Source organism: Onychostruthus taczanowskii, unplaced genomic scaffold, assembly GCF_017590055.1.
Source record: "Onychostruthus taczanowskii isolate IOZ18803 unplaced genomic scaffold, ASM1759005v1 scaffold11, whole genome shotgun sequence".
Lineage (NCBI taxonomy): Eukaryota > Metazoa > Chordata > Aves > Passeriformes > Passeridae > Onychostruthus > Onychostruthus taczanowskii.
The window spans coordinates 7,919,278-7,938,550 of NW_024497629.1; the positions used below are offsets into that span (position 1 = coordinate 7,919,278).

Here is a 19,273-nt window from a genome sequence, read left to right on the forward strand (position 1 = left end):
ATGCCACGGATCAGACGTGCTGGGAAAAGTTCCCAGGGAGTTCCTCAGTAATTGCCCAGCGGTCTCTGAGAGTGTTTATTGGAAAATGGGGAGACAATCAGAGCAAACCTGTATGGAAGCGTAAAAAGATAAGATCTAATCGAAGCTGTGGGTAACAGCCTGGCTAAACAGAGTAAAAGCTTACAGTTACAATTCCTTTAAGAGATTCACTTCCTTCTCTTCTATGCCTGATGCAATAGCTGGTTTTTATGAGATGATCAGCCAGGGTTCTCCAGTTACGTGAGGGAAGGCTTCACCTCCCCGTGAGAAATGAAATGCTAAGACCACCTGGTGTCAGATGCCATAATTTAACTGGTGGTAATTTGCACCAGTGGATATCAAAGACAGATCTGACTTGGTATCTGCAAAGGCAATGTTAATAAAGGTAATTGTGCCCACTATATAACTGTGAGTTATATGGGTTTCTGGCAGCACAGCACCAGAAAGTCTGTGAAATAAAGGGTGTTGTCATCCTGTGTGTGATGTTCATTCCCAGGTATCCCAAGCCTGTTGTGCTTACTGTGTTCCATGACTAATTCCTCCCAGTAAAAAGACAACAGAGTTGTGTCCAGCTTTGCAAAAAAATTCCCTCAACCACCTCACTGATTTATGGTGAAGATCGAGAGAACTGACACAATTATCTTTAAGAACAAGGTTATAGTTATCACAATTTATCAGAAAAGCAGGGCTACCACACTGTGGTAAGAAAATGAACACAATGTTTTCTCTATCATAAACTCAAAGCATATTGCATTCAATAATTGCCAATTTCTTTCTTATTTCTAATTCCACACATATTGGGACATGGAAAATTTGGTGTGGGAAGGCTTTTAAGGAGGAAATTGCATCTTAAATTTTTTAATATATTTCCATAACTTCTAAGCTTTTCAAGAGCTCCTGATGAATTAGAGGATCTCAGTCCTGAGAGCTGAATTTGAACGACCATAAAAGGACTTAAATTTCAGATGATGGGTGCTCAGCCATTCTGAAATTCAGGCATTATTACAATGTTTCCAGTTAAGCACCCAAAGTCATTAGTCACTTCTGAAAACCTTGGCATAGAGTAAAAGAAAAAATCTCCAACTGAGCTAACATCCTTCATGTACAGACTCATAAAACAAAAACTAGAAAAAATGTCCTAAAGCCCATGAGTGAGTCAATCTCATTCATTTTGACTGTGGTAAGCTGTAAATTACTATTTTTTTTTAATAACAGCCAATACCTGGCTTTTATACAGCTGCTTGCTTCTATTTTTTTTAATTATTTTTTTTATCAGTGGGCTATAAATGTATTATAATCTTGAAATGCAGCATCATGGAGCCATTAGCACAAGAACTTAGTCAGTGTAGACAGACCATCATAGCAAAAGAATCCAGCTAAACAAAATATACACCAAAGTATTTGCTCCTTAGAAGACAATAGGAAATTTTAAACAGGCAAAAATTCCAATGCCTTTCTCACATATTATTCTTGAGAACACATTTTTCAGTCAGATCAAAAGACTGTTGTGTTAATATTTCTTTCTCTGGTTTCTTTTGGCTACTCCTACCAATGAGGCTTTATCACAGACCCCAGCTTCAAGTTTTCTATCTTTTCCTGCAGACCAGAAAGGCAGGAGGTGCACCAGGATTGCTCAGAGCCTCCCAGGACTGCTTGCAGAGCAGTTGTTTAGACATTAGCCCAAAGCTGTACTTGAAACAGTCCCCTGGCCCCGAAGCCCCAGCAGCTGACTCAACAGCCAAGGAGCCAAAATCATGCACAGCACTGCCCTCAGCCTGTGGCATTTAAATATCCCAAAGTATTTCCTGAGGCACCAGTAGTTTGACCGCAGGAGCTCATTCAGGATGCGACAGCATCACATCCCTGCTGGCCAGACTTTTTCTACCATGGAGCAACCCACTGCCAGCCCAGTTATCACCTGCCTGCAGGACCTGAGCAAGCAGAGGAGCTGCTTGGCAGGTGGGCCTTGCTCTTTCAAATGTACAGGTTTCAGCCTTGCACCATCAGCACCAGTGCTGGGCAGTGACGAGAGGTGGTGGTTGCCCAAGCACCCACATTTCATCCAGCACGACAGGTCTGTGCCAGACCCTTCACTCCACAGCATAGATAAGATTGAAGCTGAGCCTAAGCTGGACTGAGCTCCACTTCTCTTACCAGAAAAGATCAGACTGTTTCTGCTGTCTGCAGCCAAATTTTCTGAATGCTCTTGCACGGGGTTGAAAGTACGTGTGAAGCCAGGCTGGAGCTGCAAATGGAGCCAGTCACCAGGCTCCTGTATGAGGGCCTTGTAAAGGTCACGTTGTATGTATTGTTGTAAAGTGATGCTATGCCATGTCTTTGCACAAACTCAGTGCATTATTGCTCAGCTAAGACTGGTTGTTGGACAGGCTGAGGGTTGATTTAGGCAGGGCAGCCCCATCAGTTTTCAAGGGTTTAGTAAACAAAGTCCTTGTGAAATCTTTGCAGTCGGCCTTGGGGCCACGAGCAGCTGTTTGGTTCCTGTCACAACCCCATAGCACAGCCTCCTGACAGCAGAGAAGCAGATGGGCATATAGGAGGGATCAGCCCAACACATCCCCATCTCATGTCCTTGTGAAATAGAAGCAGGTCCTGGTACTTGCATGAAAAACAGGCAGCCTGTAAGGAAGGTAAAGATAAAACACACAGGAAGAGAGCAGAATTTGAAATGCTAAAGAGATTGATGCATCTCTTTAAAGAGAACAGAGAAATACATAATAGGCACCTACCACCCAAAACACTCAAAGGAAGTGTCCTGGATAGATTTAGCCAATACATTTTTCTGGTTATTTTGCTTTCTAGCCCAATCTTAGAAACCTGTGGTTGTGTGTTAATTTTATACATTTATTTAACAGTCAAACCAACCCTCTGTCTTATTTTCACCTAGAAGTTAGCATTTTATTTGGTTTGCAAATAAGATTTCCTTTTAAAGTAAAATTATTGCAAAGTCAACGACTGACAAATTGTCATGTAAAAAATTATGAAGCATTTTAAAGAATTAAGGACTAAAATATGTATTTGTAGTGCACAACATTAAAATAAATATTACTTTTTTATCCCTAAGTGCAAAATATTAAATAGTCACATACAAAAAAATGTTTCACCAAAAACAGGCAGGTTTTATGTGACTTATGCGCCTACACCTCTTGAATTTAATAAGTCTGTGCTTACCCGTATGGAAGATCATGCATGAGGTTATTACTCATACATACCAATCACTTTCACAGGTAAAACAGTAGGAAGCTAGTTTGACCAGACATCTGAAAATTTCCATAATTTTTAAAGTATGAATTGCAATCAAAGCATGATTTTCAGGAATGGTTGTTGCTGTTATCTGCAGTATTGCCCACCAAATGCTCTCTTTGAAGGCAGTGTTTAGAAATTTTCATTAGCCAAAATTCTACGTCCCTGTTTGTCACAAGGACATTTTGGAAATGTTATCCCTAGGTCAACACTCATCTCATTGCATTTTAATGAGCAGTGTGAGCCCTCCTGATTTGCATAATAGCTGATGGTTTCAAACCCTGCAAGAGCTAACACCTTATTATCCCCTTTCATGAGAGTACCTGGGCAGCAGTGACCTGGACACCTCACTGTTGCCATTATCCAGCGGATGTCATAAGTGCTCAGAGCTTCTGAAAACCAGCCTGCATTTAATAGGTAGCTAAAAATACACAGGCCCAGGCTGCTTACAAGCCAGAGCCCTTTAGCCTCCCACCCTGCCTGCATGCTGCTGTCTCCAGCTATTTCATTTTCTCCTCGGCAGTAGGGGTTTGGAAGTGCTCTGATACAGAATGCATCGCTGTCACTTAGCAACCTTTGCCATAGTCCCTAAATGAAGTGTTTTATCAAGGAATTCTTCTAAGTTTAGCATTTATAACCAAATCAGAGGGGTTTTCCCTCTGTCACCAGATAATTAAAGTATAATAATTAAAGTTTAAAATAAACCTGTGAGGGCTTTGTCTCTGTGACAGAAATAGAAATTAGGAAAAACTGATCTAAAGTTCTGCCGTGAGTTACTGAGACTGCATTTACCTGGATTTTAACCTTTTGCTTGCTTGTTGTGAGAGAACATTGCTGAGTTAGGATGACTCCTGGGAAAAATTGCCTTGGATATTGCCCCTTTCCAGAGCCTCCATCCAGTCTTCACTACACTTAAAGTTTAGTACAGTAAGAACAACTTTAGTGGGAGAATGCTTCCTGATGTATATGTAACTTTTAGGTTGAATTAATTTTAGCATTATGGTTTATTCTCCCTTTTAATTCTCAAGTATACATGAGAAAATTTGGAGCAGTACAACCACATGAGAAACTCCTTCAGGAGTTGGACTATGTAGCAATACTTTTTGCATATACCAAGCCACTGACTATTTAAACTACAGGTCAGTAGCCCTGAGTGGCTGGAAATGGCTCATCTGTTGAGCAGATTGCGGGTGACAGTCATCTCTTTGCACCTCTTGGCACTCCACCAGCAATCAGCCCACCCTTGGCTGCCTCTTCCTCGGCTGATGGAGGCAGTTCAGGGTGGGGAGGGACACCGAGGCAGGGATGCACATGGGTGGAGATACCTCGTACTGTGGGTTTGGCAGCAAGGAGGGCCTCGAGGGGACCACGGATCCTGGATATAGAAACCAGGACTTTGGTGCTCAGCTTCATCAGCAAGGGTCACGTTGCAGCTGTGCCTGAAAGGCAGGAGCTGGCAAAGCCAGCTGTGAGGGCACCGCTCCTGCTCCGCCCTCCTCAGAGGAGGGGTCCCCACCCCAGGCTGAGAACTGCCCTGGGAGGCACCGAGCAGGAGACACAGGTGTCAGGCTCTTGGAGTGATTTTTTTCCCACAAGACAGCACTGAAGAAGGAAATGAGAAGCGGCCTCTTTTGTGGCTGAGATTCACTCTGGAGGGCTGCTTCTTGCCTGCCGCTCCTATGTTGCAACACAGGAAATTTGCTTCTGCTAACACCTGGTGTTGTTTCAAACAGCCAGATGGTCCTAACCTCAGTCTCCGGTAATTGATGGCCCACTTGTCTAACCCTGTAACTATCTCTCGCTTTGGACACAGATGCTGCATCTCTCTAAATACCGTTCCACATTAAAACATCCTACCTTCCTGTTTCACGTATCAATCAATGCAGTAATTCTTACAGAAACCAGCAATGGCCTGTATAAACCAGGAGACAGTGGGTGTAAGCAAGGAGAGATAAAATTATGCAGGCTTAAATTACAAACTGGATGTGTGGTTTGAAGGATTTAGACTCGCATGGCAAAATTAGCTGGGACATAACCAGCAAGGAAACAGACATCAGGCAGTGACCCCAAGAGCATATGTTAGCTCACACAAGCCAGGATGACCCAGTATGTACTGCTCTCTGTTACAGGGACTAATGCTATTAATTCTCTGCACCAGCCTAATCCACTGCTCATCTCCAGCAAATCCAAATAGCGTTATACTTGCAATACCTTTTATTTCTGGGTTTTTCTGGTATATAGTTCTCTTCTTCTAGTTTGGCTCTACTTGTAGGTGGTCTGTTACCACAGGAATGATGATGAGGCATCCTACAGGCTACCACAGTATCAGAAGGCATTAGCCTTCATGAGTTTGAAAGCCAGAAGCTTTTACTTGACAAATTAGGATCTTCCCCAAGCTCTCTGCTTCCTCTCAGTCCTTGTTCTAAGCAAACTGAAGGCTGACACCTGAGACCCTGACAACAGACTCAGGAAATGAAAGCTGATGTTACTGAGCCTACCAAGATGTTCTGTTTCCTGACATTAAATGGAGACAGTATTCTTCCATCTCTTGCTCAGCAAGGATAAAACTTGACTGTCAGGTGTTCAGAAGCTGAGCCACTGCTGGTGGTTCAAATATCTTTCTGGCATGATCCCTCAGTTCCACACAGCAGCATCTCTAGGCATTAAAGCCTTGCTTTCAGGGCATGCTGGGGACAGAGGAACTGCCATCATCCCCTCCTTCTGCATGGAGACATAAGGCACAAAGCACAGTGAAGGATTCACTCAACACAAGATTTCTGTGCCAGGGCATAGAATGGATCCAGTTCCTTACTTGCAGCCAGCTTTTTGCATTCGTATTTGTCCCTCCCTTTTAGGCAGGTGGTTTTGATCCTGCAATTTCTTTACACATGGCGTGTTACCATTCAGGTTCTCATCTGAATGCAGTTATCCCATGCTCTCAAGTTCCCTGATGGACACCAGGCATGTCACTTTATAAGGTCTGCCCACAATTATATGATGATTACTGTAAGAATAAGGAGGTCAAGTATAGAATTGGGATGGACATAGTAAAATTGAGTTTACAGTTTCATAAGACTTAGAAGCATAAAGTTCTTCTTCCCTCTGAGACGATGTAAATCCCTAATGCAGAATGAAATCCCAGGAGTACAGAGAGGGGTTGGGGGTGGAGAATCAGGAGGAACAAACAGGGAAAGTAACTTTTTCGTTTAGGGAGTAAAAAAAACCAGTAGATCAGATCAGCCACCCTTAAAACCACAGCCTTCATTTACAAGAATTTACTAGGTCAAAATCAATGGAAGTGATTCCATGCCAATGATGAGCAGAAAAGCAGTGCAGAGCAAGAGAAGAAATGAGCTTTGCAGAGAAGTGCAGTACCTATGCAGGCTCTCAGGTTGTGCAGAGTGCATGAGAAAGCAATGTGTGTGTGAACGGCTGAACTGCTCCCTAAGTCACCGTAACTCCATACAATCTGTTACTGACACAGAACAGTGTTTCCAAAAACCACCCCACCCCGTCATACTTTGAGAAATAGAAATGTGTCTTGTTATTTCCATTCAACAATACATGGATCAGAAAAAAGTCCACAATACAGGGCACTGCATTTTTACACAATATCTGGATCCCTACAGGAAAGGAGTAGGATAATATGGAGTCTTCCTCCTTCTTCCCTCTCCGTACATTCCCAGTAAAGATGCTTCATTTTCTGAGCATCACATTTTTTCCTCCCAGCTGTTGTCTCTGCCAGCTTGAACTTGACAATTGAGAGGGGCAACTGGAAGGTCACATTTTAAACATGATCTGTTGAATTTCTACTTTCCCAATGTACTTATTTGCTCTCAGGTGGTTTGGTTTTGTTTGTTTGTTTTTGTTTGTTTGGGGGGTTTATTTGTTTGTTTGTTTTGGGGTTTGTTTTTTTTGGGGGGGGTTTCTTTGTTTTTTGTTTTTTTTTTTGGTTGGTTGGTTGGTTGGTTGGTTGGTTTTTTTTGTACACACTTCATTTTCCACACTTCATCTCTAAGAAGCCTGTGCCAACAAAGGTTTTAGATTTTTCTGGCCTTGTTGCAGAGCTGCAGTTTGTCTAACATGTTAATATTGCACAGGCTTCCAGCAGACAGAGGCTCAAAGCAGTTCAGGACCAGAGAGTGCCTACTCTTGAGACTGAACTGGGCTACAGATGAAATGAAGCACCTCCTGAAGCCATAGGAAGATATCAGCTCGTCTCAAAGCCTCTGGAAAAAGAGGTTCCAATATCTGATTACCAGTCAGCTGGGAAATGCTGTGGGATGGGGAAAGGAACCACTGCCAGACCCAAGCCCCAGACCCGGCTCTTCCCAGGTACAGCACAGATGTGTCAGCAAAGTGTCAGGGCATGAGCCCCAGCCCTGGCACACAGTTGCCTGTCCAGTCTCCTGTGACCTCAGCCAGGGCACCCAGAATTGACCCAGGCAAGGTCTGGGCACAGAGTGAGGGTCAGCAGAGGCCAGCAGCCCCGTCTGCAGGCAGGCAGCTGGACAGTGGCCAAGCCAGCCCGTTGGTGGGGGTGCCTAAAACAATCCCTACCCTTTACTGGGCAGCAATTAATCTGCACAGACACAGCCACGAGCTTGAAATATAAATAGTTGTATCTAGCAATGGGGAATGGAAACTGTCCTGGTCATTGGTTTTGATGTATTTATGGCTGGTTTTAACGTAAATCTGAGTTTTCACTGCCAACGGTCTAAGCCTGCTGAGGATTCTCTCCTTCCGCCACCATATTCTGGCAAAAGTCAAAAACAAATACATTCACATCTCCTACCTCTTTGCCTCCAGTATTCTGAAGGGATGAAAAGGATCGTGAATTGGATGGAAATCTGTAGTACTCACTATTCAGACTTCAGACTGCAGTCATAGCTGTGCATATCTGAGCAGCCATCCAGATGCTAATGGAGCTGATCCTGGGTCAGTAAGATTAGAGAAAGACCTCCACTCTTTAATTTTTGAATATTTATTGCGTATAAATCGAAGGGCCAACACATATTGAGATAGCAGGGGAAATATCTTTTCTTGCCTGTGTTAACAGTAATGTTTTAAGATATAGCTGTTATTTTAAAACTTGACTTATTTTCACTTTTCACTAGTGTTTTTAACTGTCCTGAAAAGAAGGATGTTTATTCAATTTTGCAAAGAAACATGAACTGTTCTACTCCATTTACATTTCTTTGTTCCAAAATGTATTCCTCTTGTTGAGATTCCAGCAGACAAGGAAAGCAGACACAGCGGTTACTTTCCAATGTGAAACTTAAAACCACAATCTCCTGCTCAGAAAACACAGAATGAGTCACAGGAAGGGGCCACTTGCTTGCAAAACTCATTAAAAGCAAGGCAAGGCAAAATGGATTTCCTGTATCAATAAATAGATTGCTGGCAGTAGGCAGAACACCTGACAGTGCTGGAGGCTAAAAACTGGTCCAGGGGTAACCATTAGTAAAGTCAGATCAATTCTTCAGCTCAGAAACTGTATCTCCCCAATACACAGTTTTCTTGGAATTAGTTGCCTTAATCCAGCAAAGTGTTTAAGAATATGCATAAGTTTCAGCTCAGGGAGGAATGAGTTAAACACTTGCTAAAATAGGCTGAAAAATTATGTTGCCTGTATTTATGCACTGAAGTAAGCTGTATTAAGAGGATGCACGCATGGTACCACCGAGGTGCAGATATTGCGGGTGAAAGCTTTGTTTCCCAAGTTCATGAAAAAATAATAAAAAAACCCTAGTCCTTACACAAGCTTAAAATTTAGCTGTAATTGCAACTTTGTTTTGCTGTTAGCAGTACTCTTTGGACACTTGAGCATAGAATTTTGTTCAATGTTATTCTCTTCTGTCTGGCAAATGAAGCCAAAATGGCCTTCTGATGTCAGGCTGTGCTCTTAGGGGTCACAAGGCAGAGCTCAGTGCCTGACCCAGCACCACCCAGGGTCAGCACAGGGGTAGGAACAAGAAGGTGCTTTTCAGCCACTTGTTCTGGTTTTGTTCCCTTTCTCTAGTTCCCCTTAGAAAAAAAAAAAAAAAAAGAAAAAAAAAAAAAAACCTTAATTCTCATTTTACCTTTATTTTTCTCCCTCACTTCCCAAAGGCTGGAAAGGTCTCAATGAAGGTCTCTTCCCAAAGCATCCAACAGCTGTAATTCCTCAGCACCGTCTCTTGGCTCCCATTTACAAGTAGCCCTTTGATTGCATATTTCCAAAAAGCTACTGAACACAATAAGGAGCTGCATTTTACTGCAAGCACAAGAGTTGAGACTACCTGAGGTCACGACACCATGAGCATATTCACTTTGCTGGAGTTTTATGAAACGAAAGAAAAAAAATAAACATAAACCAAAGAAAACTAAGAACAACCCTCAGACTTCAACGTTTCGTGCATTCATAAAAGAGCTGAAAGTTACACTTGTTATATTTTAGGCACTAGCTCTTAACATCAACCATCTTCTGCCTCTGGCAATGAACTACCCTGAGGTACTTGATGGCATATGCAATGCTTATTGAATTAAGGCTATCTATTTATAAGGACGAAAATGTAGCATTCAGGAAATATTCCCTACCTTTCCTGTGGCACCAAAAGACCCTTCCCCTGCCAACAACTTTATGTTCTTTGCTCCTAAGGAGCTTCTTCCTTCAGACTGCTGTATCTTTAGTGTCAGTGGGATCTTCCAGGAGAAATGAGTGTGTCCTCATAAAGTTTGGTTTGCGGATGCAAAAGCACCATTTCTCTGACTTTTAATTAAAAGGGTACCTTCATTTCAAAGTCTGTCTCCAGAGCTCCAGGGTAAATGTTTATACAAGGCAGAGACATACAGCAGATAGAGAAGACTGAAGAAGCAGTGACTGCAGGCTGCCCAAATACGGCTGCTCTTGTATTTTTAACAGAGAACTTGAGATGCCGCAGAGCCTTATCAACCCCAAACATCTTTGTTCTCATCAGGCCAGCATGCACAGGCCTGGCAGCATCACTGCACTGCAGTGAGTCTGCTCAGCAAACCTGGCAGTGGGAGCAAAAGGCACCACTGCGTTCTCAGGGACAGGAGGAAAAAAGGTTATTGGCTTCTCCCCAGCAGGATGGCCTGTGTCAAAGAAGAGAAGCCCCACAAAACAGGCTATCTGCTCTCACTGCCACGATGGATGACAACATCCCCATTCAAAACAGATGGACAGCTTTCGCTTAGGTCACACTAGGAATTAGACAAAAGGAAGATTCAAAAAATTCTGGGCTGGGGTAGGATTCCTGACTGCTCCAATTTGCTCCAGTTCCTGTCTGGTTGCTCTTGGCTCCAAGGTGCTGTTCCCATGTCACAAAACAGCCAGAGCCCAGATGCTGGCCCCATCTCCCTCAGTAAACTCTTTCAGATTTAAAAGGCTTTGGGCAAAACACTCAGCTGAACAGCAAAAATAATATAAGTTACACTGGATAGCCCCAGTAAGAAACAGGCAGTGGAGACGGGAGATACAAAAGCCATGTGTTAGAGGTTCAGAAGTTCTGCAAAAGCACTCTACCATTATCAAAGAACACAGAAAAATAGAAAAGTCAGGAAAAAATTTATTTTCGCCTTTATTACAATATATATTTCTACTCTTGTTGCATTCAGCAGATCAAAATGAAGTGTTAAAACTATTTTCATCACTGCAGTAGCACATACATATACAGAGTAAACACTGTATATAAATAGGCTTTCAAATAATAACAAACCATATCCACAAATAAAAAATACCCAATACCTCTTTCTCCTCCTTCCCAAATTACAGCAGTAACATTTTATCTACAGCATAACTAATGACACAAGTACAACATTCTTTCCCTCCCATGACCCAGCTAGAGTGGTGTGGTCATCAGCATCAAGAAAACAAACATTAGTCACTCCTCACTGGTGCATATTCCAGTTTCTGTGTATCGTATGACTAGAATTTACTGTGACTTAATGTGTCTGCATACTTATGTTAATGTATTCTTTCTGTAACAAAAACCAGCATTACACTGCAAGCAAGGTTGATTTTTTTCTTTCACAGAAAGAGTAGAAATTTTTTTAACCACATCTTTTTCTTCTACATGAATTAACAAAGCAGTTTAAATATTATGCTAAAATTATTCAGCTACCAAATCAAAATGTCTTGTACGTTCTGGAAAAGTATGGTGATGTTTCTAGCAGGTCAAACACTTGATTTTCATGTAAGTGGTTTTTTTGTCAGTAAATTTGATAAAGTTACAGCAACACACATTCCTGACAGTGTTCAGCTATATTTCAATTTCAGATACAAAGGGGGATGCAGCAACTCAGAAGCGAAGCGCTGAAAGTGACAGAATCACAGAAAAGTTGGTCAGAAGGGACCCCTGGAGGTCACGCAGTCCAACTTCAGCCTTAAAGCAGATGGATACCAACACTAGATCAAGTCAGCCATAACCCTGTTTGACCAAATCTTGAAAAACTCTGGGACAGATTCTGCAGCACCTCAGGGTTATCTGTACCAGCACTGCACTGTGGCCACGATCTGACAATTAAAACAGTTCCTCATTCACATTATCATTTGGTTTTAAATACTAAAGGCAACAAACAACCCTGGATTGCCTATTTATTAAGTTACAAATAAATATATCACAGGCTTTAATTGTGGAGGAACTACTTTTCTGGTGGGACCTACTTTTCTGGTGGGAGTTGCTGTGTGTACCATCTTGGGAAAACAGATTTAACTACTGTTAAGGATAAAAAAACCCATAAAACTGACAGCCTCTCACTGAAGAGAAGGGTTGGTTTTATTTTATATATTTTACATAATAAATAGCTTGAAACAGGCCTTTTCCAAAACTGAATTTAAATAGTATGCAGCTAGTACATCTGTCCATTTATACAATCATTAATGACATGTATTAATAAACAATTAAAGGAAAGTGTGGCTACATTTAGAGATGCAACCATCTCAGTTTGGCAACCTGCAATCCCCACTGATTGTCTTTCAGAAAATCCATCCCATATTTCTTACACCTTGAAGTAAAAAGATATTTGCATTTTCTTTAACCTTTCAAAAGAACACAATCAGTTCTGGGTTGTCAAACACTCATTTCTTCCTCTTTGTGTCTAATCCTGATATGTCCAAAGCAGGTTATTTACCTTTCCTGAAGTAGCAATGTTCATGTGAAAGGAAGACTTAGGGAGGGCTCTCCACTGCACACTGCAGCTATGTAAAGCATTGCACTTGTTCTCATTACTATTGAAGGCACAGAGAAATCACAAATTGGCCCACTAAGACCCCAGATAAAGTCTTCAGTAGTAAAACTCAGAAAACCCCTACCAGAGAGTTACCATCCTATCTACACTGCTATCACTCTTGACATGCAAAAACAGAATTTGTTGTTACAAAAGAAATGTGATACAGACCAGCCATTTCCAAATTTCTGGGTAACCAACCATAATCACATCTTAAAATTTCTCCTGGACCACTCTGCCTTCCTGTTATTAAAGTCTTAAGTGAAAAGACTACAAAGCAGCTGCAAAACATTTACCATAGCCTCAGATCACAAGCTGGCAGAGACCACAGCTTGTGAACCACCAGTGTAGTCATACTGAAATACAATGTACATAGAAGCCCATGATGCCATTTTCAGCATTTCAGAGAACAATTAGACTTTTCAGTATATTCCAAAAGGAAAAAAAAAATTCTTTCCTATCTATAACACATTTGAAATCATTTGGCATTTGGGCACTTGGAGTCCATATTTTAAGTACCACATTGTGTAAAGGCAGACCATTTGGAAAATGTTATCAACTGATCCACAGTATTGCTTTTAGTGCACACAGTTCAGTCTTAAGGCTGTTAAAAGCAGTATCTACAGCTTGTGTCTGGATAAATAAGGAAAAAAAAAAAAAAGAAAAAAGAGGAGATTTCATTATCTTAAAGGAGAGTAAATTGCACTAAAAGTATCCATTCTTTATGATACAAAACAAAGCAAAAAAATCCATACAGTAAAAACCTGAGATGCATCATTCACCAGCATCAAAATTCACATTTTAACCAAAATAATATTTCAAACAAAACCTTTCCATTTTTAAAAAATCCTTACTATTTTTGGCTCAGTAAAAAAATCTTCAACCTCAGCACACTGTGTGTGGAAAAGATGTGTTTACTGAAAATCATCCACTTCAGTAAGGTGGGCACTATCCACAGTGGCCTGTATCTTCCACTTGAACACTTAAGCTTGATCCAAAAAGCTGCTCCTGAAGTATGATAGTTCTCAAACTGAGAAACACTGGAAGAATCTGGCCATCCTATTTCATTTACTTTCTATTTAGAATACACCTAATTTATTTCCTCAGAAATGTCCCATGTCAAAACAGGCTGGAATAAATCAAACACAGCTCAAGTGGTTTTAACAGGTACACTGATTTACATCTGCTGAGGATCTAGACCAGCAATTAACTTTAAACAAACAGTTGTTGGTCAAGCAAGGGGAGAGGGGAAGAATCATTTGCTCCTTCAGAGAGAAGAGTTTTGATATACAGATTGCAATCCCTGTCTGTGTCACCAGATAATGTCAGGAATGGTGAGCACCTTCAGCTCCCTTACTGGCAAGGGGTTCTGACAGGATGGACGATGGCTTCAGTGATGCAGAATGATGGTAAAGTGATGTGGAATCACTTTACCACCTCATGGCATGTTTACCTGCAACCCCAACATCACTGCACTTTTATTGACCTTATATAATCAAAGTGCATGGTAAAATTTGAGGAGCTAGGAGAGGACCTAGAAAAGCAACTCCTATTCCTAACAAGATTCCTCTTGTCTGCAAACCTAAGTATGAAAAAGCATTCCTAAGTTTGTTCACAACAGAAGAATACAATGCTCACAGCTTCACAGATTCCAACTGAACTGTCAACAGCAAAAGCCAAGTGGTGTCCTTTCAACACAAGCCAACCCATTCTTTGAGGTGAGACCAACAATTTGGAGATGGGGTTAAGATGAGGCTGGATGTACATCCTGAGTTTCAAATGGTGGCAGAGGTTCTCTCCAGTAGGTGAACTGGCTGTAGGTGTCAGAACAAGGGAAGTCTGAAGAATGACTTCTTTTCAGCAAAGGGAAAATGTGATCTACCACTTCACAGAGTCTGACATAGCTGGAAAAAATAAAAAAAAAAAAAGAATGCTGAACCATTTCAGATCATCTTATTTTGAACTTTTTAAATGTCCCCAACCACTCAGGCATGACTACATTTACAAAGAGACAAAGTGGACAAGTCATCCTCCTCAAAGGAATGAAATTAAATTTAATTTTGGTGCCCAGCTTCCAGAAAGGATTCACAGTTAGGATAAGAAATTCATTCTAATCCGTTCATTCTAACAAGTGATACTTACCTAGTGAGAAACAGATGCCATTTTACACCCAGATCATCTGCTAAAATATTCAAGCACCACACTGTGCTTCTCCATTTCTGTCCAGCTTGGCTCAAGCAGATCCCTGTTCAACTGATTATTCATATTTTATACATATATGGCTCCCCTTCAGTTAAGGACACCAACACTTAACATTATTAAAAGCTATTCCAGTGTTAGGGGTTACCAGTGCCTAAACATCTTTCTGGAAGCACTTGACCCTTTCTTCAGATTTTTGTTTTCTGGCTCTTCTGGATAGGAGATCCAGGAAAAGGAAATTTTGAAAAGACCAGGAAAAGGCAGATGGCGTCAGCAAACTAGTGAGTCTCATTTTTATGCAGACTAAATCATCCACTTTTAAATATTTTACATGACTAAAGTAGATGGAATTTATTATACTAAATACAAAAAAATTCTTTTTGTCAGTTTAACTGAAGGGAAGTGGAAAGTCTGAATTTTATTCTAAATCTTTTTTTTGTTTAGTTTGAAGTATTAAGAACTAAACAATCTTTAAATACTAAAATTGAATGGATCTTTGGGCAACTTGAGTCGTAAATTACAGTAAATTAATTTAATCCATGAAGTGTTAGGGATAAGAGATTACTTACGATGAGATGTTTGTCTTTGCATGCTCTTGTATAAGTTCTCCTTTAGGGTTAACTGTAAATATCCTGTTTAAAGAAACCCCCACTTGTTTGTATGAATAAACATCCTAAAAAGAATATAAAAAAAGAAAACTCATGATTCTTTGCCTTTGCAAAATCATCTGTAATCTTGCTGTAATACATTACAGAAAAGAACATATTTACACAGAACTGGTACTAAATTTACCTACTTAGTGTGTGCCTGAAATTCTCCATTATATTACAAATAAGGTCAATCTAATGAAATGTTCATGAAACACACAATTTCCTGCTAGATAAGAAGTATGCCACTTCAGTTTAATCTGTTAATCAAAATCATGTTCATTTTTTTTCAATAACTTCCCTTGACACAATAATAACATTCAGTAAAGAACTAATGACATTGGGTGTAAGAGCACATTAATGTCCTGTGTGCATTGTACCAAGTATGTTACAACAGGGTACAGAGGTTAAAATGTAACTGACACATAAAACAGGAATTATTTAAAGACAAGGTCACAAAATTCATAATATGTCTATACTAAAGCCATCACTTAGCTCCTGAGTTCAGATTTGTGGATATTCATATGGCATACTCCATGTCAGAACAAGGGGGAAAGAGGGGAAAGCAAGAAATACATGCCAAAACAGGAGCAGTGAGCCCCAGCAGGTAATGCAGATACAACTACGGGAAGTAGAATAACAAGTCAGAATTAATAATGTCTTCTACGAAATTCAGATTGTTAAAGAAAACAATAAATAAGTTTTGATTTGCGCTGAAGAAAAGGTTGACAAAACCAAAGTTAAAAATATCTCCCAGAAGATCAGAGCAAAACCAATTTCCATTTTGCTAATATAAAACATGGTTTTAAAAGCCAAGATGGTGAAAAACTGGATTTTTAATGAAGCCACAAAGTTTATTTTTATTTCTATATTGTAAAGACTGTTCAAAAAAAATCAACTAACTGAACAAAAGTGAAGAGCAGTCACTTCAAGACTGCGGCACCATAGCAGTCCACACCTGCAACACCCATGTGTACAGAAATTTCCCCGAATTTATCCAAACAAAAAACATAACAAAACAACAACAACAGAAACTAGCTTCCAAAAAAAACCAAACCAGAAAAACAACAAAAAACCCAGAGCAGAAAATTGAGAAATCTGTGATCCTGAGCTATACAAAACCCGTGGCACATTGCACACCTGAAGCCTGCACTCTGGCAACAAGCATGGGAGTGAGCTACCAATAATTACTTTAGAAACAGTAACTTACTGTTTGACTTGAAATATTATTGGAATAAAATCATTATTTTAATGCATGTTTCCCTGAGGTTCAAAAAAAAATTGAACTAGAGGTAGTTATTATCTGTAATACAACATTACAGAAGTTTTTAAAATGTTATTTCATAATCATATGTTTAAAGGTGCCTTGATAATGGAAACTAAGCTGCCTATAACAGAACAATTCAATACAGCAATGGGATAGTGAGGACCTCTGTAACCTCTGACATAATGTTTTAAAAGAAGGGATAATTACATGCCAGGGTCCCCCCTCAGCCCAAGCCCATGAGACTGTTTCCTTCTCTAGATGCATACCAGCATTCTTTGGTCCAGGGCAGGAGTCTTCTACAGCCCAATTACTCAGTCTTCCAGTGGGTGACAGAGATCTGTCTTTCCTTTTCTATGTCAAATATATCACTTTCCATACACAGTAGAACCTTTTGACTTTGATGGGACATTCCAGGTCTTTTTTTTTGAGTGTACTTAGAGAAGCACAAGTCCCACCAATATTAATCTGAAATATTTTCTGTCTGCCCACAGTTATCTCACTGACACTGTATCTGTGTGGATTAAAATGAGATCACTGTTTCTACACAAGCTTAACTGCTAATTTATGCAGATATAACCTAGTTACTTTGCTGCTCTTCCCTCTCTGAATGGTATCATCATGGTATTTTTGAGAAAGGACCGTAATACTTTCTTGTGTACAGGGCCTAATAAAATGTTCCTAATTCTCATTTAAATCTTCTAATACAACAGAACCATGAAATAACAGCAACGTTTCTGTTCTCTGCAACAGAAATAAATTCAGCTATTACTTACAGCAGGTCTGTTTCCAAAAGCAGCATAAAAGGGCTCTGTGTTAGGATAAAACAAATTCTTGATGTCTGTCAAACATTGAACTTTAAATTTTTCTGGCTTCTTTTCTATGACCTCCCTGGAAAGATAAAAAAGGGAAGCTGAATAAGTACACATGAAATACACCACAAACCATGTTATCTTCTTTATTCAACATTTTCACTTAGCTAGATACTACTGCATAGAATCCACCCTTCTCCAATAAATCTTTAGAAGTCACATTGCCCATGAAGACAAAACAGTATTCCCAAGCTTAAATAATGGGCACTGTAAATAAATCCTCTGAAACAAGGTAACTTCCATTGAAGCCTACATTACAGTGATGGCTACTGAGCAAGGATACTGGAGTAGCTGCTAAATCAATCCTTATGAGACATGAACTCTTACCAAGTAAACTGCCTCCTGAGAGCTGCAGAATGATTCATAGATTATATTAGCCCTCACTGTTCATGGTGCTTTTTTGGAAATTTTATTTTTAAAAGGATTGCAATCACCGTATGTGCTAGAAGAACCTCAGCCTGTTAAGACAGAATTACAGTCAGGTTCTCCACCACTGCTAATTAGCAAAAGTTAAGGAATAAAGGAATCTTCTATTTCTCTTCAGCTGCTTCTTGCAGAATAGAGAATTCATTAATGAACACAGGAGTTATCTCATCTCTGGGCAAAAGCCCTTTCACAACAGCTTCTCTTGGCAAGAGGACTGAACAGGTGGCAGAGTCTGGAGTTCCCATAACATAGAAAGATGCCAGCATGACACAAAAACACTTAAGAAGCTCAGAATCCAAGATCCTAGTACCAACACAAATGTCAAGGAAGATGTGAATAGAACAGAAGCTTCACCAGAGTAAAGCAGCCCTTTGGAACATCAGATCCATGTATAAATCAATGCCTGAGAATGTGCAAAAGATGAATAAAACCACCTTTCCTCAGTCTCACATACACCTGATCTCAAACCTACAAGGATTAAATTTACAAATAAAACAGTGAAGTCATTTATTGCCCACACACCTCAGCAGTTACAATAGTGTACACTGCAAGATGGGCATTCCTTAGTCTAAACAAGATACCAAAAGGAGTTTTATTTTAAAGGTATTTCTAGATACAAGGAGCATAAGATAACAGTAACTACCTTTCACTGCATTTATTACTTAATCAGTCTGAGAAGTGCACTCTAATACTTCCACGGTTTCTTGTATTTAGAACGTGACTGGTAAGACAGCCTGTAGCATGTCACTCAATCAGGAGAACATCTGAACAACCTTCCATTAAAAATTCTAATGAAATATATCTTGTCACAGCAGCTTTTAACAGCTTAAAATATTTTCAGTAATCACTTGACATGCTTCACTGAATTAGGCAGAAGGTACAGTATTCATAATCTGTGCTGTTATTATTCACTCACCACAGTTCAACACCTACAAAAGATAACATTGTCCTCACAGAATCCCACAGTGCACTCAGGCATATAAAAAGTTCATTTAATTTTCACATTAATTTCTTCAAAACCTATCAAGAAATAACCTTCCACAAAAATATACATATGCCAATGAATACCTTACAGGTAAAGACAAGAGTGATTGCTATGAAAATGTCCACATTTCTCCCATAGCTAAATATGAACATACGACATTAAACACATGAAGCCACCAAGCAGTACCTACTGGTAAACAGTGATCATGGCTGGGCCTTAATATACATCTAAGATATAAACTAGGCAAAACCAGATATTGAGTAACTACTCAATTTTGGTCTTTCACTAACAAAATTTCTTCTTAATTAAATTTTGCACCAATATGTAAAAAAAAAAAAAATATTAATTA

The 19,273-nt window shown here is 40.0% G+C and overlaps 1 protein-coding gene across 6 annotated transcripts in view; it reads right to left on the reverse strand.

Moving 5' to 3' along the window:
- Window positions 1-10,851: 10,851 nt before the first annotated feature.
- Window positions 10,852-19,273, reverse strand: part of LPIN1 (lipin 1) — a 79,477-nt gene continuing 71,055 nt past the window's right edge. For all 6 annotated transcript variants that reach the window (XM_041421925.1, XM_041421916.1, XM_041421938.1 and 3 more), the window contains 3 exons: window positions 17,418-17,532; window positions 15,300-15,403; window positions 10,852-14,435 (listed from right to left, as the gene is read on the reverse strand). In XM_041421925.1, coding sequence (XP_041277859.1) covers window positions 14,276-14,435; window positions 15,300-15,403; window positions 17,418-17,532 — 379 coding nt within the window. In that variant the 3' untranslated portion in view covers window positions 10,852-14,275. The remainder of the gene's footprint in view (window positions 14,436-15,299; window positions 15,404-17,417; window positions 17,533-19,273) is intronic.